This window comes from Trematomus bernacchii, unplaced genomic scaffold (genome assembly GCF_902827165.1).
Source record: "Trematomus bernacchii unplaced genomic scaffold, fTreBer1.1, whole genome shotgun sequence".
NCBI lineage: Eukaryota > Metazoa > Chordata > Actinopteri > Perciformes > Nototheniidae > Trematomus > Trematomus bernacchii.
Genome location: NW_022987821.1, coordinates 6,355,355 through 6,378,196, shown reverse-complemented (window position 1 = coordinate 6,378,196; position 22,842 = coordinate 6,355,355). Strand labels below are relative to the sequence as shown.

Here is a 22,842-nt window from a genome sequence, read left to right as displayed (position 1 = left end):
AAGGATACGTCTAAAGTTGCATTTATGGAAATACTCAAGTACAGCATCATTGAACTTTCCAGTACTTGAGTACATTTACTTAGTTACTTTCTACCACTGCTAATACACATGCACAACAGCACAGCACCACTATTATTTTGCAAGTCCTGATGTGGTCATTTCCCGCGCTTTAGTAATTCATTATGAACTCAGCAGGAACGACGCATTCACTTTTTCTGTGTGGATTCCAGCCAATAGGAACTCAGAATCAGCGAGAGCCAACAGGCTGCGTTCGACCCAGGCGTCTGGTCCAATCAGTGACGAGTGGAGTTAGTAAAGACAGCAAATGGGACGTTAGGAGCATTGTGTGACCGAAGCAGAAAGCAAGGCTCTGCCGGTGCTCATTTCGCCGCTTCTCCACCCGGCTTGTCTTTTTTTTGGGATCTATACTGCAATGGCGGAACAGCAGCAGCAGCAGCAGTTCTACCTCTTGCTGGGCAACCTGATGAGCCCTGACAACAACGTCAGGAAGCAATCAGAGGTAAGATAACCACAATAAACGGGGTTGATTTCACAAGTTCGGTCAGTTGGTGAAATCGTGTTAGCAGCAGCTAAGCTACCAAGCCTGGCCGCGCGCGCAAGGCAGCTTTCACGTCACAGGTTCTATAGCCCACGTGCAATGTGAAGCTGAAAGTGAGTTTACTGCTCGGTTTAAATCTAACTACTTCCACCATGTTGCGTCATACTGATATAGAGACTGTGTAAGTTGTCAGTGTTTGTGTCACACTGTCGGTTTGATTCAAAGCTAAATTGCCTAAAAATCCCCACATTCTCCAGCTGACATGTGAAGCTAGTCATCTTAGCAAGTGGAGGAACAGGAAGTAGCATGAAAAGCTAAAAGGCTAACTCACTGAAGTGCCGGACATTGAAGCACATTTTTGTACAAGGGCCAACATGTGGTACTACAATTTATGTCACAGGCCCAAAGTACTTTTTCCCCATTGACTTGCAATAGGGTCGGTTTTATTATTACCATGTACGTTAACATGTACAAAAATAAACAAGTATGTGAAAAACAGACCAAAGAACAATATCAAAAATGTAAGCTTAAGGGAAAACTCAACTGCGCATGCTCTATCGGCCCACATCCGGGTACTTTTGCTCAGGGCAATATGGCTTCATGCGCCACTGAACAACTCATAGAAATGAACGGGGTCCCTCCTTCAACGCTATATTTCTTCATACATCCTTGGTTATATTAGCTAGCAAACTATCGTTGAACAGTGATTAAAGAATTTAAAAAAGGACTTTAGGAAGTAAAAGATAACGTGAATGTCATGTAATAAGTTAAGTGTGTACTGATTAGCAACATAACAAGCAGTGGGAGGGAGGGAGCAAACACATGTACAGGACGAGCTATGTTAGCTCATGCAATGGCCTTCAGTTCAAATCAACATTTTAAACGTACTCTCTTTTTGGTTTAATGACACTGGTGAAGCTATTTATCTCAGTTTCAGTCACGTCATCTGTAAAGGCTCGTCTCAGCTGATCCACTCACAGGATTAGCTTCTCTAGAGGATTTGTTTGGACTGAGTCTAGCTGGCCTATTCACTTTTTCCCCACCACGATTAGCCTCAAAGCATTGTTGCCAGTTTACCTATTCAGCACCAGACTTTTGCATGAGGTAGTTGAATCTTATCACACTAGCAGTCAGCGTTTTTCTTTACAAAACCACACACTGTCTGCCCCGATACTAAGCTCATTGGAATTCATCCTTTTATAGCAACTCTCCCTTTCTGTCTTGCACACACAATAGGAATTGATCCATGTGTAGAGGACTTTAAAGCCACACGTCCACATTGACAACACATTTGTAGGTGTCCAGATGCTTGATTAACTCTATTCAATACATGATAAGGATAGCAAGCCATGATGTATTGTTAAGTCTTAGAGCTGTGAAGTGACCTAAAGTGTCCCCATTGTATTAAAGTTTCAGTTTTACTCTTTTATATCTGGGGAGTTTTAGCTTGGGCTAGTGAAGATGGCACTTTATCAATGTATAAGTAAATCCCTTGAATGATAGTTGATCTAAGGATAATTATAATAGTGAGCCAGCAGACTTAGGAATCGGATTGTTATGAGAAATGTTAATGCCTTGTTTTAAATGTGTTTGGTCAGTAATCAGGTTTCTCTGCCAACATACTGTACTGTTGCCACAAAGCTGATCCTCCCTGCTCGGCCTTTGCCATGCAAATGTGAACTCTGGGAATCCATTTACGAACTTTAATGGTCACATAATCAAGTTTTTTTCCAAGCAGAAATCTAGCCAAAGAGTTGTTTACCATTAGAACCACATGCAAATGATCATCTGACATTTCTCTTCAGAGCACACAGTTCCTCTTCATCCCCAGGAAGCATCATGTGTGTTTGCATGTCTTTTGTGGTTTTAATGAAACAACACTGAAGACAAATCAACTGCGTCATGATACATTTCACAAGGATAGTGTCTGAACTGCAATAAGCAATTTGTTCCTATTGTGGCCTTAATATATTTCAACATTGTTAATTCCCAAATCTAGATGTAGTTATGTTAAAAAGTCAAATATGATTATGCTTTTACCCCTGAATATCATTGTTTGCCTAAATGGACTACAAGCTTATTATTTTACAGTCCAAGTAAGCCATGAACACAAAGTAAATAAAACAAGCTTTTGAAAAGCCACACCCATGTTTCTTAATTCACAAAGATTGATGGAATTGTGAACCAGCATGTGTTTCAGCGTGGAATTACAGGCATGTAAAACATGCAATTTCTTTGTGACGGCCACAAAGTGAACATGACACTCTCTTGGACTGAGATTAATTTTTCACGGTGCTCAGTGTGTATCTGTAAGGCCCGTCTAACCCTTTCCACTGTCCATTCATGTTCTTTACAGGAGGCTTATGACACCATCGTGGGCCAGACCAAGATCACGTTCTTGCTGCAGGCCATCCGAGATGTATCTGCTGCAGAAGAGGTTTGTACATTTATCTCTGACGTATCTGTGGGCCCTCTAACCCACATAGATAATGCCTCCACTTTGAGAAAGGTGCCACATAAACGGTATTTCAAAAATGTAGTCCAGCCATTACACGGGGCCCTCGCCCCGGCCTGACACTAAGGCGCGTTATGAGTCATGGTTTGGGCATTTGGGAAGTTACGCTTACTCTTCAGTATAACAGCTGCTTGGCCCCTCGTGCTTCCTCTGCTTTCCTTTAACTGGAGGCTGATATTTTTAGAGTCTTGTAATGGGAGCCGGCAGAGAGGTGCCTTGCCCAAGGAGAGTGACTCTGCCTTTCTGGGATGCTCCAGGCTTTTTATTTATTTTGCCAATGAACATTGACTGTTAAAGTTCCGTTACACTGTTGCCCAGTGACACTTAATACAATCATGGTGTTAATCTAGTAAAATTTGGATCAAATTTAATAAAAAAGCCTATCTGTCTCCAAATCAACAGTGATTCATTTGCGGCCATAAAGAAAATCACGATGTCATGTTAAAACCAAACATTTGTTGTCCATTCAGGTCAAACAGATGGCGGCGGTGCTGCTGCGGCGTCTGCTGTCCTCGTCCTTTGAGGAGATTTACCCGGGTCTGACCCTGGAGATGCAGACGGTGATCAAGACGGAGCTGCTGACCAGCATCCAGACTGAGACCTCGCCCAACATCCGCAAGAAGGTCTGCGACATCGCAGCCGAGCTCACGCGCAACCTCATAGGTAAAGCTCCCCTAGAGATTCAATAAAACCGCTGTGAAGTTGTGGCATTGTTACGTCAATATTACCACTATTGATCTTGTGATTAATGTTGTATTCTTTCTTGCAGATGACGATGGGAACAACCAGTGGCCAGAGGTGCTCAAGTTTCTGTTTGACTCTGTGAACTCCGACAGCGTTAACCTGCGAGAATCTGCCCTGCACATATTCTGGTGAGGCCCTCTTCGCTTGATGCCAAATAGTTTTTCTCAAGGCCATATTGTTGTAACTTGAAGTCAACTGCTTGCATGTTTAGTGGCTGACCGTTGTGCTTGTTGTCGTCTTTAGGAACTTCCCAGGAATCTTCGGCAACCAGCAGCAGCATTATATGGAGGTCATCAAGCGTATGCTTGTTCAGTGCATGCAGGACCAGGATAACCCACATGTAAGATCTCATAAAAGGGGATTTTTGGGGCAGGTCATTTCCTGGTTTATATGACTGTATATATTTATCGATCTTTTTCCTGTTATCCCTCAGATTCGCACCCTGGCGGCTCGGGCTGCATCGGCCTTTGTTCTGTCAAATGAAGGCAACACGGCCCTGCTGAAGCACTTCTCTGACCTGCTGCCAGGCATCCTGCAGGTAACATTCAGTTCCCAGTGTATATATTCTGAGGCGCTTTGTGTGGCTTCTTTGGCACAGTGACCTCCATTAGTTACGGATGCTGTCTGAGTTTCACGAACAGTACAGGCAGCCAGTGTGAGTTTCTTAATGAGCCTCTTGAGACACATTAAGGCAACTAAATGTTACAGTAGTCTGTGATACATTAGCTAATGCTTACTTTACGAACAAGCTGCTTTGTACTTGCAGCTTGATTGCCTTAGATGACACAGTTTGCTAACAGAACCTCTTACTAATTGTTTCAATGCATACAGCTTATCCTCTTGCAACAGTGTTAAGTGCTTCTCCTGTGACTCATGTTGGTAGGTGGAGGTTAAGCTTGTGGTGTAAATTCAGCAACAGCAGCATGACTCTGAAGATATGAATGCATTTGCAATACTAACCATATCTTCTGTCTTTTTACAACCAGGCAGTGAACGAGTCGTGCTACCAGTCAGATGACTCGGTGCTTAAGTCCTTAGTGGAAATTGCAGACACCGCACCCAAATACCTGAGACCCAACCTGGAGGCCACTCTGCAGCTCTGTCTGAAGGTGATTTTGGACAGTTTTGCATGGAAACATCTCGGAACTGCGTTAAATGTACATTAGACACGTCAGTCTCCTATGTGACTAACATGTTGCCATGTCTCCTCAGCTGTGTGCAGACTCCAACCTGACCAACATGCAGAGGCAGCTGGCCCTGGAGGTCATCGTCACTTTATCTGAGACGGCAGCAGCCATGCTGAGGAAACACACGGCCATCGTGGCTCTGAGTGGTGAGGATTTGTTCACCATCAATCAACCAAAGCCTTTTCCCCTCATACATTCTGGCCATTTTTAAACTGCTGTTATATTTGTTCTGTGTCTTCAGTGCCCCAGATGCTGGCTATGATGGTGGACCTCGAGGATGATGACGAGTGGGCCATGGCTGATGAGCTGGAGGACGATGACTTTGACAGGTGAGGCTTGCTACATCACCACAAAGATGTGCAAAAAGTATATTTTAAAAAGAACAAAATGCTCAGGGTTTGAAAATGTGTTAATGTGGGATTTGTTTCTTCCCCCCCACCAGTAACGCTGTGGCTGGGGAGAGCGCTCTGGACAGAATCGCCTGTGGTCTGGGAGGAAAGATAATCCTGCCCATGATCAAACAGCACATCATGACGATGCTGCAGAACCGTAAGTTAAATCTGAGGATGACTGAATCACATTTAACACACTTTCTAATCTGAATGAATGAGATCAACTCGCTGTGTTTGTCTCCAGCTGACTGGAAGTATCGCCACGCGGGGCTGATGGCGCTGTCGGCCATCGGGGAGGGCTGCCACCAGCAGATGGAGGCCATCCTCCAGGAGATCGTCAGCTTTGTCCTGATCTTCTGCTCCGATCCTGTAAGAAACAACTTAAAATCATTTAATATAAAAATACAGCACTCGGAATATTATTTGGGCGGAAATAATAAGCTTCTTATTCCTTCCGCAGCACCCAAGGGTACGCTATGCTGCCTGCAACGCAATTGGACAAATGGCCACAGACTTTGCCCCGACCTTCCAAAAGAAGTTCCACGACAAGGTAACGAATGCACTTAATGTAATGCAGTAGATTAGAGAGTAAAAAGTAAAGTTTTTCTAGTGTATATTTAAAAAGACTGACCCTTCGCCCCCCTCCCTTCCAGGTGATCTCCGCTCTGCTTCAGACCATGGAGGACCAGAGTAACCCTCGGGTTCAGGCTCACGCTGCGGCCGCTCTCATCAACTTCACAGAAGACTGTCCCAAATCCCTGCTGATCCCGTATCTGGACAGCTTGGTGCAGCATCTTCACGTCATCATGGTTGCCAAGCTGCAAGAGGTACAAATCTGCACTTTATTTAGATTAATTGGGAGGATTGGTGAAGTCACACTGTTGGTGAACTTAAATTATTTTGTTCCACTCCCAGTTGATCCAGAAGGGCACCAAACTGGTCCTGGAGCAGGTGGTGACATCCATCGCCTCGGTGGCCGACACTGCAGAGGAGAAGTTTGTGCCGTACTACGACCTGTTCATGCCCTCACTCAAACACATCGTGGAGAACGCCGTGCAGAAGGAGCTCCGGCTGCTGCGAGGAAAGACCATCGAGTGCATCAGCCTCATCGGGCTGGCCGTCGGCAAGGAGAAGGTACGTCTGCACAGGTGGGGAAAACTTGTATTAAATGAAGGATGGCGGCCATATTCACATCTGTCCTTCTCTCTCTCTGTTCTGGTATTAGTTCATGCCAGATGCGTCAGCAGTCATGCAGCTGCTCCTCAAAACCCAGACAGACTTCAACGACCTGGAGGACGACGATCCTCAGGTAGGTACACTTGAACAGGACTGTGAACCATCAGTTTTCTGGATATTGCCTTTTTGTAATTATGTTTTCTGTGGCGTTTTTAGATCTCATACATGATCTCAGCTTGGGCCAGGATGTGTAAGATCCTGGGGAAGGAGTTTCAACAGTATCTGCCTGTAGTGATGGGCCCCCTGATGAAGACTGCATCCATCAAGCCTGAAGTGGCCTTACTGGACAGTAAGTAACAGCAGATGTATACTGGCCTTACAATGCAAAAGCATAGGGGATTTTAATCCAAAAACAGAATGAAAGATGCCATACTTAAATATGTGTTTCTCCGTCTCTAGCCCAGGACATGGAGAGCATATCAGAGGACGACGGCTGGGAGTTTGTGAACCTGGGAGACCAGCAGAGTTTCGGCATCAAGACGGCCGGCCTGGAGGAGAAGGCCACCGCCTGCCAGATGCTGGTGAGCAGTCCACTCTGATGCAGCAGCAAAACACTGAGATGCACGAATGTATTTCTAAGAGACTCTGTGTTGTTGTTTTCCAGGTGTGTTATGCCAAAGAGCTGAAGGAGGGCTTTGTGGAGTACACAGAACAGGTGGTGAAGCTGATGGTCCCTCTACTCAAGTTCTACTTCCATGATGATATCCTTTTATCACAGACTTTAACATCTTTGATCTGTTCTTGTCAGCATATGTATTTGTATTGATATGAGGCTTTATGGTGGCGTTTCCTTAACGTACTCACGTGTGCGGGTGGCAGCAGCCGAGTCCATGCCCCTGCTGCTGGAGTGTGCGAGGGTCCGAGGGCCGGAGTACCTCACCCAGATGTGGCACTTCATGTGCGACGCTCTCATCAAGTCCATCGGCACGGAGCCAGACTCAGACGTCCTGTCGGAAATCATGCACTCTTTCGCCAAGGTAACGCCGTCTTCCTGAAATGTCTCATCGCAGCATTTCCATTTTAATAGGATTTCTGAAGCAGATGATGGAAGTGTTTTTTCTCTACAGTGCATTGAGCTGATGGGAGACGGCTGTCTGAACAACGAGCATTTTGAAGAGCTGGGCGGCATCTTAAAGGGAAAACTGGAGGAGCATTTCAAGAACCAGGAGCTCCGACATAGTGAGGCTTTTTTTTTTTTTAACGGCACACCATAGCATTTTTCTTGTAACAAGTTCTCCATCACTAAAAGCAAGAGTGTGTTTTATGCATAATACTCACAGAATGATTCTTTGTTCTTCACAGCAAAGAGACAGGATGAAGACTATGATGAGCAGGTGGAGGAATCACTACAAGACGAGGTAATTATTTAAACGGATTACAGTAAAATAGTTTGTCTAATAAATACGATTATAAACAATTTTGTAAATGTTCAACGTGATTCTTCTTGTTCTACAGGATGAGAACGATGTGTACATCTTGACCAAAGTGTCGGACATCCTGCACTCAGTGTTCAGTAGTTACAAAGAGAAAGTGCTTCCTTGGTTTGAGCAGCTTCTGCAGCTCATCGTCCAGCTAATAGTAAGTCCAGTAAAACAAAGGGTCAGTAGATGGTGTCGGTCTGATGGATTATGAGTCTAACTCTTATCTGAACTTGTCTTCAGTGTCCCAGCAGGCCATGGGCGGACAGACAGTGGGGTCTGTGCATCTTTGACGACGTGGTGGAGCACTGCAGCCCCGCCTCCTTCAAATATGCCGAGGTTTTCCTACAGCCGATGTTGCAGTCGCTGTGTGACACGAGTCCTGAAGTTCGGCAGGCGGCCGCTTATGGTGTCGGCGTCATGGCTCAGTACGGAGGAGAGCTCTACCGCCCGTTCTGTACAGGTATTGCTGAGCGCTGGTCTTTAGATGTTATGTCGGTAGCTTGGTGCTCTTTAGTTTTAACTCACTGCCTCTCTGTTTCTTTGCCCCAGAGGCCATCCCGCTGATGGTCAGAGTCATCCAGTCAGCTGACTCCCGCGTCAAGGAGAACGTCAACGCCACGGAAAACTGCATCTCCGCCGTAGGAAAGGTCATGAGGTTTAGACCGGAGTGCGTTAACGTCAACGAGATTCTTCCCCATTGGCTCAACTGGCTCCCGCTCCTCGAGGACAAAGAAGAGGCCGTGCACACGTTCGACTTCCTGTGTGACCTCATTGAAAGGTATGGCGCCTGTGTGGAAAACAAAAGACATCTGAAATTATTTAGTAAACCATTCGTTGTACAAACTAATTTTATTTTTTTCCCCCTCAGCAACAATCCCATTGTCCTCGGACCAGATAACGCCAACCTTCCCAAGATTTTCCTCATCATCGCAGACGGAGTTGCAAACGAATCGGTGAAGACTGAAGACGCATGCAGCAAGCGGATGGCTGATGTCATCCGTCAAGTACAGGTAAATAGTCTTACTAGAGGATTTCAAAACAAAAGATTGACATGCATTGTGAGAGATTTTCCCAGATTGATTTGTCTTCATCTTGTCCCTCAGGGGTCGGGAGGTTTATGGACGCAGTGTGTATCGACACTGAACGAGACGCAGCAGAAAGCCATTCAGGAACTACTGAATACTGCCTGAAGCCCCGGTCACCTCCCCGCTCATTCATTAAAAAAAGCCCATGAAGAAAAGTTGAGCTCCTGGACCTTTTCCATACACTTCTTCTTCCTGCTCTGATCTGTAGTGTGTATGGACGCCAGCTTCAAACCCCCCCCCCTTCCCCTTCATCACCACCCTAACTATCGTATAACTCAACCAACATTCAGCCAAATGGGGGAGCAGGTTGGATATTTATGACAATGGAGGACATTGGCCATCCACCTCAAAGACTTTCACCCTGTACCCAAGGAAGTGGGAACCAGAGTAAAGTGTCCCTGTCTCATCGCAGTCTAATATCTGGACGTTTTGTTTCCAACCATTCCCTGATGTTTGACACGTCTCGTCGTGCCCAGAGGGACTCGTTCTCCACGTCGCCCAAAACAAACTCATTGGACAGTCAGGGGGCCAATGTGGGGGGAAATGGGGGCAGGACATTACTCTCCTGTGAAATTTACTTTTTTTTTTTGTATTTTTATTTCTTCTCGGTTCGTGTTCCCAGTGTCACATTGGGAAGAAACGGCTTCTTGTCTGCCACAGCTTGGAAGGATTCTAAAAAATAGATAAAAAAAAAAAAAAGTAATGGCATGTTAAGTGGCTAGAAAACATAGTTCGAAAAATTACATCTTTGTCTTGGAGTTGATTTTAAAGCAGCTTCCCTCCGTTAGCCTTCCAGATAGCTGTTCAGTCTGAAGATGAAATGTTTTGCTTAACGGTTCCCAGCCCTTTAGGTAGCAGTGTATAAGTAAGGGGCTCTCAGAAAATCAGAGCAATAAATCTGTTGTTGGTCACAGCCTCATGGCACGTGACAAGATGGAGGAACATGAATTGTATTTGTAAAATGCGTGTTACATACTCTTAACTTTATGGTTTTGACCCTTTGCAGCCCTGCAGGTATGTGATGGAATTCTGGAAACTACCAACAATAAAATTCCACTTGAATTCTGACAAGTTTTCATTTGATTTATTTATTAAAGGAATAGTTGTAAGTGTGTGTATAGTTGTAAGTGTGTATTGTCTTGCCCATAGACTCTTACATATTCAACAAGTGTGCACTGCATATTGGCTAGTTTATGATAAAGTATTCCAACACAAGCAGGCTATGCTTACAGTTATTTTACTAGAAAACTCCACAGCAAATTCCCAATGGGTGTTATTTCTATAAACAGACCAGATATTGGACATTACATTGTTACAGGCATAAATTAAAACGGTAACATGCAGAAAGTCAGCCCACTTTTAAGCACGAGTTGTTTAGTTACCAGAGGTGGAAGAAGTATTCAAATGATTTACTGAAAGTAAAAGTAGCATTCCTACAGTATACAAATACTTGGCTACATGTGAAAGTCCTGCATTCAAAATTGTACTAAAGTATTATCAAAATATACTTTAAGTGCTATAGGTAAAACTACTCGATATGCAGGATGGCCCCTTTTGAACACCATTAAATTATAGTATTGAACTATTCATTTGCATTATTAATGTGTTCATTTCAACTATGGTTGCATTTGGTAAAAGTGGGGTTCATTTGAGATGTACTTCATGCTGTGCTACTGAATAGCTATGTATCATTTTTAAACAAATTCAGCATTAAAGTTATTAAAGCTGTCAGACGGATGTAGTGGAGTAAAAAGTACAATATTTGCTTCCAACATGTAGTGGAGTAAAAGCAAGTAGCATAGCAAAATACTTCAGTAAAGAACTTGCATGTTGTACTTAAGTACAGTACTCGAGTAAATGTACTTAGTTACTTTACCCCACTGTTAGCTACTAGCTTCGGAGCTAACCACACCCCCTTTATCAGCAGGTCAAAACCAAAACGAGTTGTAGCATTTATTTATCGATAATAGACAGTACACAAAAACATGAATGTCTTTATACTCACTTTACTTGCTTTCTCCATGGTACCGTGGGCAGGAGGTTAATTAATTGCAGCTGTTGGTGGCTAATTGGCAGCTTAGTACAATCATAAGCATAACTTTCCGTCACTCGCGCTCTTTTTCCTCTCCTTTAACAATTGCTAGTGTTGAACAAACACCCTGCGTAACAAGTTATAACTTTAATTAAATTAAAACCCATTAAAAAAAGTACTTGTGCAAAGCTTTTTGGTTGGACTATTTTCTTGTGGGGCGCAGTGATACCTGTAGTCTCGAATGGTTGCCTAGCAATGACCAGACTTTTTCCTGTTTCCATTTATACATTTGATTTTTTTCATCAAGCTAATCTTAGTAATATTTTGCTTTTAACTTTTTATATAGAATAATTTCAAGCATAACTTTCCCCCTTGCTAAAATTATAACTTTAAGAGGAATTCAACTAATCAAAAGAGGGCGTCAAGTCAACGAGTACTACTAGCCAATCAGAGCACAGTAGGGCGGGACTAGGCGGAATAGTATTGCGCAACAATGCTTTCTAATAGCTAATGGACTGTTAAGCAAATTGTCCAATAGTTGCTTTTAAAATTAAGACATTGTCCCCTAATAATTGCATGCACATAATTATATGGTCCCAAGGTATTTGACAGACATCACAGAGCAGCCATGCTTTATTAGGACATCTATACCAACAGCAAAAAAAAGTTTAAATTAAAGCTTTCAACCTAACTCAGTCATGGATGGTGACCACGGCCTCTTCTGTAGAGATGGAAATGTGTTTATCTATTTTTTACAAAAACTTGAATATACATGTTGTACGGCCTATACTGGCAATAGAGTGAAGTTCCGACAAGTTGCTTTAGCATGGAAACATTTTTGGTGTACATATAAAGGATAGCAGGTAGTTCTCTAAATTCAATTTGGGGCCGTTTTCTAACATTGACCTTGGCAGTTTTAATCTCCAGACCAGCTGGAACACCTGGCTAAATGAATGACAGGCTTCTCACAGTTCTAAATGACATCCTAATATCCTCCACAAGTGCAATGTATTTGCTAAGACCAGCTCAAGATTTCACTTTTGAAGAAAACTCTTCCACACAGAGTATCGGTTTGATTTCTAGAGCCACTGATCGCTCCCCTGGCGTTATGATCAGACGATGAAGAAGGGGGAAACCTTCGGAGGCTAGTAGTGTTCAGGAGGGAGGGTGAATGAATTGTGTGCAGGTAGTCTGTCCTTGAATTGCATGGCTGTCTAAGTGACAGAATTGATTTTAAATCCTGATTAAAACACTGATGATTTGAGCAGATTTGTTCCACATAGAACACAAAGATTGTTAGTTTAAATTAACACTAGCAGATCAGAGATAGGTGTATTTCAGTGTCAGTTGAGATAATACAATATTTACAGTGATCTGTACAAGTGACGTGAAAGTGCCTGACAGGAAGGTAAGAGAGGAAGATGTCAGAAAGGAGGAGCTTCACTTTGAAATATTGAGATTTAGTCAGATTCCTACAGGACAAATGACTACAGAGTCTCCAGTCAGTTTCATTTGCCACCATCCCACATGTAGTCTTCCTCCTTTTTCACTCTTTTATTGGAGCATGTCCACAAAAGCGTCAAATTCGTCGATGTTTTTCTCGTAGACGGCAAGTTTCTCTGGCAGTGAGTCCTGTAGACAAGAAATGACATGTCTTCGTTATACCATACTTCTCTGTGGTGAGAGGTTTAAAGAAGGAATCATAACGTTCTCATACGAACAAAACAATAAGAAGTGTGTTACCAGGTCATCGGCCATCGACTGGGCGCTGATGTGAAGAGAGAGGCTGGCCAGTTGCGGAGGGTTTTGAAACTCTCTGTAGAAAGTGCCCAGATCCATCGGCAGCAGGTCGTCTTTAGAGAAGGCTGGACGCTACACACAGAAGCAGACGGGCAATCAAACATCTCCGGATGAAAGACATAATTGATGCATGTTAATTAATGGCTTTAGAGGTGCTGATAAGTGGCTTTTGTTATTGATTGACAGAGCTAAGGCTAGCCGTTTCCCCTGGTTACAGTTGTTGTGCTAAGTTAACCCTTAGATGCCCTTAGAGTGACTGGACCCTACACTCTTCCATAAGTGGGTCAAAAAGGACCCGTATTAGAATAATATGTGTTTTTATGCCATTCTTGTCATTTTAGTTAAGAAAGATCACTTGTATAATATTAAGTATTATATTTTGGTTCACACTAGAAATATTTTATATTTAATTGTTCACTATTTATAATTTTATAATTTTTTTTTACATTTTGAAAAAAAACGTTTTGAACATATCAATGGAAAGATCTCCGCTATTCTGAGACCCTCACAGTATTCCAGTCCCTTTTCAAAACTCATCTCTTCTCCTCTTGTCTACTCATCATAGCCCACCCCCCATCAATCCATGCCGGTTGATCAAGTTTGATAGTCCTATACCCCCCACCCTAACCTTCCCTTATATTGTAAAGCGATTTTGAGTCCTTGAAAAGCCCTATAAAAATATAATGTATTATTATTATTATTATTATACTGACAGGTATCAGATCTTGCTGTGTAAAATAATCAGAGGTGTCACTTGTGATGTCGTCTGTGTGTCCTACAGTGAATGTATTCCTGACAGCAACAGGTGATAAGAATCAAAGGTTCCCATAGGATCCCATAGAAAATGCATGCGGGTCATTTTTGACCCACTTATGGAAGCTTGGGGTAGTAATACAAAAACTACAATTTCTTAAAATTTAAATTTAAAATTTGAATGGCATGATATCCAAAACATGTTTTTTGAGGAATAGCTGGAATATGAAATTATAATTTTTTTTAAATTACAAAGATACTTCAAGAAAACCACCTCACCGGGTCAAAAAAGACCCACTTATGCATCTAAGGGTTAAGCTAATTGGCTGCTATTTATGGCTTCATTTTAGTTTTAAAGGAGAAAATGTCTTAATAATCACGACACTCTTAAGTCTTTAAACCTGTCAGGCAGCACTTCAGACTAAATGTTCAAGTTTAGCATGTATTAACACTTTTATAATGCAACATATTGTGCTAATGCATTGTTCTTTAAGCCTGGAGAATGTACGTACAAAGTCGACCATGACGAAGTCGTCCTGCTGCCCCGATCCCTCCGAGCCCTGAGAGTGGAGGCTGGCCTGCAGAGGGGAGGGGCAGGGGGGCGAGTCTGGAGGCTGCACCTGCACACACACACACAGAAAATCCTTACTGTAGAAAACTTAAAACACCTTGATTTGGCTGTATCTGCGAAACATTTTGATCATATGGTATCATAATATCCATTTAAACACAAATCAAATGATCATACTGCCTGATATAAAGACACATTTGGGACATCATGTTTGTTTTGATAGTTACCATGGGATCATTCTCCTCTGAGTCCAGGCCTCGAGGAGCAAATGCAGCAAATGGCAGGTCCAGACTGGCTGCTGTTAACTACACACACACACACACACACACACGGAACTTAATTACGTGTACGGTACTCCTACATTTTCATCACTAGGACAGTTACCCTCTTGAGCAGGATGGAGTGCGTTACAAAACAGAGTTATCAGTTTGGGATGTACCTGTGTGATGGGTTTATTGACAAAGGCTCCAATTTTCCTGGTGAAGGCGTTGAGCGACTCCACGGGGTCGGAGGGAGAGACGCTCCTCCGCCCTTCATCCCTCCTTCTTTCTCCACTGTGCGTCAGGCCATCGTCATCACCACTTTGAAGAGAGATGTTACTGTTTAGACATTTCAGATTTAAGGAGATCTATGTGGCGCACATTGAACACCTCTTCTTTCCCACCGTTCACAATATCTCTTGCAAAAAAGCCAATATTCAACATATGGCTCTATATACCATCAGATAATATCTAGTTATTTCCTTAAGACAGTTAAATCTTTGCAGATGCTGAGCTGAAGTTAAGTTAGGTTAGTAAATCCAATATGTTTTGAATGACCTGCCACCAGGAGTGTTGGCAGCTTGTTCTACTGTGAGATGAGCATCAGCTCCATGAAGAGGTTGAGCAGGAGCCAATACAACTCCTCCGTGCTCCTTCCCAGCATGCAACGCCTGAAGAGGAAGAACAAAGCAGAGTTATAGGGGATTCAATATAAATATGTATTTTAAAACTTAATTTTTCTGATGGGAAATGTAGGCATCCTGGACATATAAGAGTATGTATCAATAAATGTGTATGTGATGTTTCACCTGGCTTGCAGCAGGGGGACACAGCTCAGCGGCTCCAGCTGGAGGGTGATATGAAAACCTGGAAGCATACAGCTACAGAGACAGGAAGAAGAAGACGGATCATTAATCACAAAACACTGCAGCGTAACATTGGAGACACACTGTTGGCTGACGGGGTTTAAAACTGTGGTACATAATAATAAAACATCACAATGAAACAGGAGATAAGTGCTTAAAGCTCTGCAGTGAAGTAAGTGATGGAGCCTCACACAGTCAAAGCCAATAATGATGCAACACACACATCAAAACACATGACAAAATGTGAGTGATCAGCAGTTTTTAGTGCAGTTTAAAAAGGTGCATCACACACTTCCACAGTGGCCGTATAGACTCACAGTGTGAGTGACAAGTCCAGGAGCCAATGGAAGCGGCAGACTGTCCAGGGGGAGGGGCTTAGACAGTTTACAGGGCGAAGGACTCAGTGTACACACACACTGACCAAACGCAGACACACACACACAGATAAACATACAATTAAAAAAGACAGGAAAAGGAAAAAGAAAACAGACAAAGAGAGAAAAGAGAACGTGAAATAAAAAGCAGTCGTGAAAATGGAGAGCAGAAGTCACAGTGTAAAGAAAGAGATGTTAAAGGAGTGAGTCGTGTTACCTGTGAGGGAGGGGAGGTGGAGAAGGAGGTGGTGCAGACCTCCTGGGAATCCTGAACTCCTACATATCCTCCGTCCTCATCATCTAGAGCTCTGAACACACACACACACACACACACATTATAATATAGATGATTTCAGTTCTTCACATCCTACTGGGGGCAGACAAGTAAAAAACAGATTTGTCAGAATTGACCTTATTTTGTCCTTTAAGCAGGAAAATGTAATTGTTTCTTTATTCTGTGGATGTAAAAGATGTTTTGTAGCTACCTGTAGTTGCAGGGATGTCCCATGTTTGCATTACGGTGGCCGATGCCAGGTGGATCCACAAAGTGATCCACGATGATCCCCACGATGGGAGCAGACTTCTCAAACTGTCTGCAGAAAACCACAGTTCAACCATTTACTAGTGGTGCGAGTAGTGAAGCACTAAAGCAAAAATATAACCATCTCTTTATCCACTCAGAAAACATTCATATTAATAAGCTCATCATAATTGTCTTTATAAGAAGACTGTGTTGTTTCTCATGCTGAGTGTTAATTACCTGTTGGACATGAATGCCAGGTTGGTGCGGTAAGCACATGACAGTGTAACCGTGCCAACAGGTGTGCCAACAACACCGACACGCACCGTCTGAAACCCTTAAAAACAAACCACAATCCTCAGTAAAGAAACATGAATATTTTTTAAATATAGGTTATAGTAAATGATGCATTGAGAAGGAAAGTAATATCTAAATGTTATTCTACTGATGTTAACTTCTATGTGTTTGTGGTTTTTAAATTATCCTCAAGATAGAACTGTAACATTGCTTAGGGATTAATTAAGTATTTAAGATTCTGACTGGTGTTTTATTGTATGTTTTTATTACTTTTAAGAATAATAAACATGTCTAATTAATATTTAGTCCTGTCCCATAACACAATACATTTATTTCTGAACAAATAACTGGAAAATATTTGTCTTTTCAAGTCCATTTGCATCTTATTCTATAAGGTATAACACACAAGTATATGTGTGTAAAACCTTCCTTTTGTAATGTTTACGGTCAAATAAGTCGACCTTGAGCTGTGAGTGTTGTTTTCTGTGATTTACGACATGTCCGTCAGGAAGCAGAGTTTAAGGTTACCTTCTCCTAATCCACTCAGCTGGACTTCCCCGAAGTAAATCCTAGGAATAAGAGAGGCAGAGACAGATGGTGACACATGTCAAACATCAACTCAACGTAACAAGAGACCAAACAAAGCTGTTAGAGAGTCCCCTCACCTGTATAATATCACATAGTCGTGTCCCTGCTTTCTGGACAGTTTGTAGGCAGGTGTTACTCTGGTGATGGCCAGCAGAGACTTCAGAAGGACAGACAGACGGTTGTAGACTGTGTACGACACCTTGATGTCCTTATCACACCTGCAGCAGAAACAATGACTCATTCAAATTCAGCAGTGTGGCGGCATTTCAAATAGATGTCAGCTTAATAATACGATGGAGTCATCAGTGTGTCTAACAGTCTTTGGGAATCTGTTTTGGAGCAGCTTCATTTATCTCAAGCAGTAACAAAGTGTAACAGCAGTTTTCAAACAACAGCAGCACTTCAGACTACAAAATGTCACTAGCAGAAACAAAGTAAGCCATTTATAACTCAAAGCATCTGACACACGCTCTGATTGAATTTTCTCCATTGTTCCTTTGATCACAAAGCAGGCTATTTTGGCAGAAAAGCATCACAGTGTTGCTCATGATGAAAGGATCATTACATCACAGCACAGAGGTTTATTACCTCAGACACTGAACTGCTCATCAAAGCTATTTCATGTGCATAATATACAACACACAGAAACTCTGCAGCACTTTATATATCGTTGCATATACTTAAAAACATGCTAAATGTACTCACTTCTCATTCATCTCCAGACACCATGTCTCCAACTCCATTGAGTCCCCCTGAGTGAGTAAGACAGAACGATTTGTGTATACGAAATGTAAATAAGGAGTAAGATAATTGTGTGTTTACTATTCCAAAAGTATGAGGAATGTCAAACCTCTGACGTCTTCAGGGAGATCTCGACGCACATGGAGCGCCCGATGCCTGGGAGTTGTCCAGCCAGCGCCTTTTTAGCTTCATGAGTCACCTCTGGGATGTCTTTGATGGCCAAATTAAACTAGAAGAAGTAATAATAACAACAAAAATGACTTAAATGTACACTATAGAAGAAGATCAACCATCCAAGCCAGATACATTCATGAGAAAATCTACACTAAACTGTACATCCGATCAACAATTTCAATGGTGAATGGTCCAATATTTTACCCAATCAGAGCCAGTAGGCGATGAGGACGAGCGAGTGCATATCTTCTCTCCAAGACGCGCTTGGACAATCACCTGGACAGTCTACAAAGAGGACATGAGAAACCATTACTAGTCAGTAGGAAATACAGATATATCAGTAACAACAAGTATCTTAAAACCTGTGCAAATAAAACTGTCTCTAAGTAAAGAGTGTGGGAATCAAAGCTTCTGCAAACAGAATGAGCCCCGGGCGTTTAGACATCTACAATCAAAGAGGCTGCATTCCTTTCCTATGTCGGAAACAACAACATCATACAGGCGTGTTACCTTTAAGGCAAAGAACTTAATGAACTTGTCCAAGTCTTTTTTATCCTGGGGACTCAGGCCACTCTCCATGTTGTCACGACCCTGGGATCAATCAATAAAACATTATCTATAGCACCGTGCTACACAGTAAAACAATTATACTAGTACACAACACAGCATGTCAAATATACAATTAATACATTTGTGAGCAAAGACAAATGTTGCCACTTACTGCAGACATAATTATAATGAATTGTAATTGTCAAATACAAATAATTGCTAAGAAAAGTGAATTCATGTCTTGTAAAATGTGTGAATACATGAATCGTCAGTTAATAGAAAGATTTGGATCAAAACAAGCCTTTTTTTCCAACCAATCAATTGAACAATTAGTAACTGAAAGCAATGCATAATACCTAATATATAATATGAATTTGCTTGAAGTAGTTTTAAAGGAATATACTGTTTATCACAATTATTTTAACCCTATTTAAGCATCTGTTTCTGTACAATTTAGCAAGTAAGGCCTCCTCGTTGACATTAAATTATCCGGATAATATTTGGAGGTCATGTTAAACGACACAATATACTGACAACCAGCTTGTTACAGTGCAAAACAGCACGTTATTTCCTTATTTTTTCGTGTAAAACACAAATGTAACTGATATTTACTAAACGTTGACGTTGCAGCTAATGCTAAGCTAGCTAGCTGAATAACACGCACTTAAAATGTATCACAAAACAGCAACACTTACATTAGCGTTTCCCCTGGGAACGTAGCTTCAATAAAATACAACTTAATTCAATATAAATGGCATAAAACGCTGTCTTTTATGAACATTTAAAAGCCTATTTCAGAGGTAAACAACGACGGAGCTACTTCTCTGTTTATCTTCTCCATGTCGACGTGTTTGTATGGCACATCATTCACTGCGGCACTTTCGTTGATTTGAAAAAAAGTATTTAAAATGTTAAATACACAATTCGTTTTGTTTGCCTTTTTATTCACAGTGTGTTTTGATAGTGGTACTATATTTTTTTAGTTCTTGGTAAACAAAATAACTCGCCTTTTAATAATGATAATCTGCAAATGAACTACAAAATGCATCTTCCTGTGTCGAATGTGCGCCTGTGCGTCAAACGATATGTGTTCCTGTGGCTTGTTTTGGTTGACAAAAGCTGCATGACTTCTTCAAATGTAAGAGCCTTTTTCTTTACCATGTAACATAAATGCAAAATGCTTTAACTTCCATTCAAAGATATCCAGCTGTGTGTGTAAATAGCCATGCATGTATTCAGAGAAACGCAATACTGAACGTAGGAAAGCTCAAATGCTAGTGTGGTAGCTACATAGTTAGCATGTAGTATTCAGATATACAGTAATAACAAACAAACAAGGAGCTTTAAAACTCGAGGACAGATTTGTTCCATGCCGAAAAGTTAGCCATTTTGTTGAATTGGCAGTGTGATAAGATACAAATAAGTGACACAGCAAGAATCTTCAAATTGCATTATTAGAAATCCGGTTTATTGCTAGGTAGGTTTTCATATACAAGAACATTGCAGTGGTGTATTGGTGCATAAACAAAAAACACAAGGATAATACAAAAAAATACATACTATTTAGAAATGTGTACAATGTGTGGATACAGCATCAACAACAATTCATACAAGCATATCTTGTTCTGTGCATGTTAACTATACCTTGATTGATAAATGTATTATTGCCCACAGCATGGCGATCCCTATAGCCATCTTGGACTGTGACCTGCTGTTACACGGTCGAGGACACAAGACCCTGGACCGCTTTGACCTGGACTCTGTGCCAGACACTTTGCTCCTCACACAGTTTGGCTTCCCCAGAGAGTTTATACTGTATCTGGTGGAAATACTCCGGGAGGTAAGTAGATGATGAGCCTGAATTTCAATTATCTCATCCAATTAATTATACGTTTTAATGTGTGTGGATGTTAGGCTCTGTGCAGACGTACTCAGCGATCCAGAGCCATCAGTCCTGAGGTCCAGGTGCTGGCTGCTTTGGGCTTCTACACATCCGGATCCTTCCAGACATCGATGGGAGATACAATAGGGATCAGCCAGGCGTCAATGTCGAGATGTGTGTCCAACGTGACCAGAGCCCTGGTGGAGAAAGCTCCAACGTTCATTACATTAAACAGGTGTGGAACCATGATGATGACTTGCAGATCACTGGGATTATCAACATTCAGCCTAAAATACAGACAAAGTAAATATTAAGAAAGAGTTGTTTCCCACACAGAGACCCCTCCAGCACAGAGCAGTCCTTCCAGGAGTTTCAGAGGGTGGCAGGATTCCCAGGAGTCCTAGGGGTGCTGGACTGTGTTCAGGTGTACTATAATATACTGCATTAACACTTTAAAACTCTATATACAAAGTTTACAGCCTAAACTGATCACCTCTTCCCCTCCAGGTCACCATCAAAGCTCCTAACAGCGAAGACTCGTCCTACGTGAACAAGAAGGGGTTTCACTCGGTGGGCTGCCAGCTGGTTTGTGATGCCAGAGGATTGTTACTCAGCGCCGAAACACAATGGCCGGGAGGACTCAGAGACACAGAGGTTCTAGAAAGATCTGCTCTCCAGAAACACCTGCAGGACGCTGAGGAGGGCTGGCTGCTGGGTGAGACTCGGATTTCACTCTTCTTTGCACACAGTCTGAAAAAAGGTCCAGGACTAACGTTCTTTTCTGATTTCTGCTTCCTAGGTGACCGTCGTTACCCTCTGAGGAAGTGGTTGATGACCCCGATGGACTGCCCAGAAACCCCAGAAGAGTTACAGTATAATCTGGCCCACACGGCCACTCATGAGATCGTGGACAGAACCTTCAGAGCCATCCAGACCAGATTCAGATGTTTGGACGGCACCAAAGGATACCTACAGGTACGCAGGTCTCCAGATTTATTTCAGACCAGGGCGTGTACTTTTTTGATTTCATGTGGGCTTGTCTCTTTATTCATAATCTTAGCAAACTTATTTTATCTTGTCTTTCATCTGCACCGTCCCCTTTGCTGCTGTAAACCATTTCCTGAATTACTTTTGTCTATCCTTTTGTGTGCATTTATTAATTGAGATCTGACCCCATGAACCTTTCACTGTCAAAACAATATTTGAGTTATACATGCTTTTGCGACTGAATGGTATTCTTTCTTTTGCATCTTGTCTAAAAAACCTGCAGTATTCTCCGGAGAGGAGTTCGTCCATCCTGCTGGCCTGCTGTGTTCTCCACAACGCCTCGCTGCAGTCGGGGTTAGACGCCTGGACTCTGGAGCGGACCGACCCTCTGGAGCAGCCCGAGACTCTTGAGCAGAGACCAGAGGATCGAGACAGCCGGGCAGAGGAGCTCCGGAAAGACCTCATCCTCAAACACTTCAGCTAAACTCAAAACAGATCAGGACTGGGACTAGAGCAAATCATCATTTTCTGTTCACAAACGACACATTTCAAGCAAGAAAGGCCACAGACACAGTGTTGCTGATGCAGGTTTTTTATATTTTGCTGGTTTCTACTCTACTGACTACACTAAGATAACATAGAAGTATATGGAGGAACATGCAGGACGCTATACAACAAACTGAGACAACATGGTACCCGAACACATTTGAAATAACTGGAAGTGCTTCATTATTCTCTCAGAATGTGGAATAATGAAACACTTCCTGGTGATTAACAACTATTAAAACTGTGTGCAGCTGCTGTGTTATCAACGTTTCTTTACAGGTGGAAAAAGTCACCCTCCCTTTAAGTTTTATTCCCTCCCCGCTTTACATTTTGATTCCCCAAATATCCCATTTTCTTCTTTCCCACGTGATTCCACAGGTTTCAATCTTGGACTATGTCACAATACAAAAAAACAAGGCCCTTAACAAGGTTATTTACAACAACTGCACATTAGGTGGTCAGTATTTATGTACACTGGTGCATTGAGACTGTATTGGGTGAGAATGACAGGATGTTTGTGCAACGGGCTGCAGTCACATGATGTTTTTGTGTACACACACACAAAATGAAATACAAACAGAGATGAATAAGAAACATTTGTAGTGTTTTGGAGATACAAAATAGAAGTTCTGAGCATTACATAATTGTAATAATGAATTAAAGGAAGTGGATGGGGGCAGTGTAAAGCTTTTAGTTTTTGAAGGAGTACCATTAAATATTTTGTTTTTTCTTTCATTGTCAGAAAAGGTGATTTTCTTTTTTT

General features: G+C 42.1%; 3 protein-coding genes across 3 annotated transcripts; 2 read left to right on the top strand and 1 right to left on the bottom strand.

Annotated features, from left to right (window-relative positions):
- The first annotated feature begins 326 nt into the window (after positions 1–326).
- kpnb3 (karyopherin (importin) beta 3) lies at positions 327–10,207 on the top strand. The gene is made up of 26 exons (XM_034151076.1): positions 327–520; positions 2,916–2,996; positions 3,545–3,737; positions 3,844–3,946; positions 4,062–4,158; positions 4,252–4,356; positions 4,805–4,927; positions 5,031–5,151; positions 5,247–5,334; positions 5,448–5,554; positions 5,642–5,766; positions 5,858–5,947; positions 6,051–6,224; positions 6,313–6,531; positions 6,623–6,706; positions 6,790–6,922; positions 7,033–7,154; positions 7,238–7,334; positions 7,438–7,610; positions 7,701–7,812; positions 7,936–7,991; positions 8,089–8,211; positions 8,295–8,514; positions 8,604–8,832; positions 8,923–9,064; positions 9,158–10,207. The coding sequence occupies exons 1-26, from the start codon at positions 434–436 to the stop codon at positions 9,242–9,244; spliced, it is 3,291 nt and encodes a 1,096-aa protein (XP_034006967.1). The 5' UTR covers positions 327–433; the 3' UTR covers positions 9,245–10,207.
- Positions 10,208–11,786: 1,579 nt separating this feature from the next.
- atg13 (ATG13 autophagy related 13 homolog (S. cerevisiae)) lies at positions 11,787–19,524 on the bottom strand. Its single transcript, XM_034151077.1, has 17 exons — positions 19,360–19,524; positions 18,626–18,706; positions 18,320–18,400; positions 18,051–18,170; positions 17,906–17,952; positions 17,278–17,418; positions 17,141–17,181; positions 16,556–16,652; positions 16,281–16,388; positions 16,013–16,103; positions 15,365–15,436; positions 15,114–15,226; positions 14,735–14,876; positions 14,523–14,600; positions 14,237–14,344; positions 12,915–13,043; positions 11,787–12,803 (listed from the first exon to the last, which is right to left on the bottom strand). The coding sequence occupies exons 2-17, from the start codon at positions 18,692–18,694 to the stop codon at positions 12,726–12,728; spliced, it is 1,515 nt and encodes a 504-aa protein (XP_034006968.1). The 5' UTR covers positions 18,695–18,706; positions 19,360–19,524; the 3' UTR covers positions 11,787–12,725.
- A 214-nt stretch (positions 19,525–19,738) lies between these two features.
- harbi1 (harbinger transposase derived 1) lies at positions 19,739–22,334 on the top strand. Its single transcript, XM_034151264.1, has 7 exons — positions 19,739–19,802; positions 20,339–20,504; positions 20,579–20,781; positions 20,883–20,970; positions 21,054–21,261; positions 21,346–21,521; positions 21,817–22,334. Exons 2-7 carry the CDS (start codon positions 20,340–20,342, stop codon positions 22,015–22,017), a joined length of 1,041 nt encoding a protein of 346 aa, XP_034007155.1. The 5' UTR covers positions 19,739–19,802; position 20,339; the 3' UTR covers positions 22,018–22,334.
- Positions 22,335–22,842: the final 508 nt, after the last annotated feature.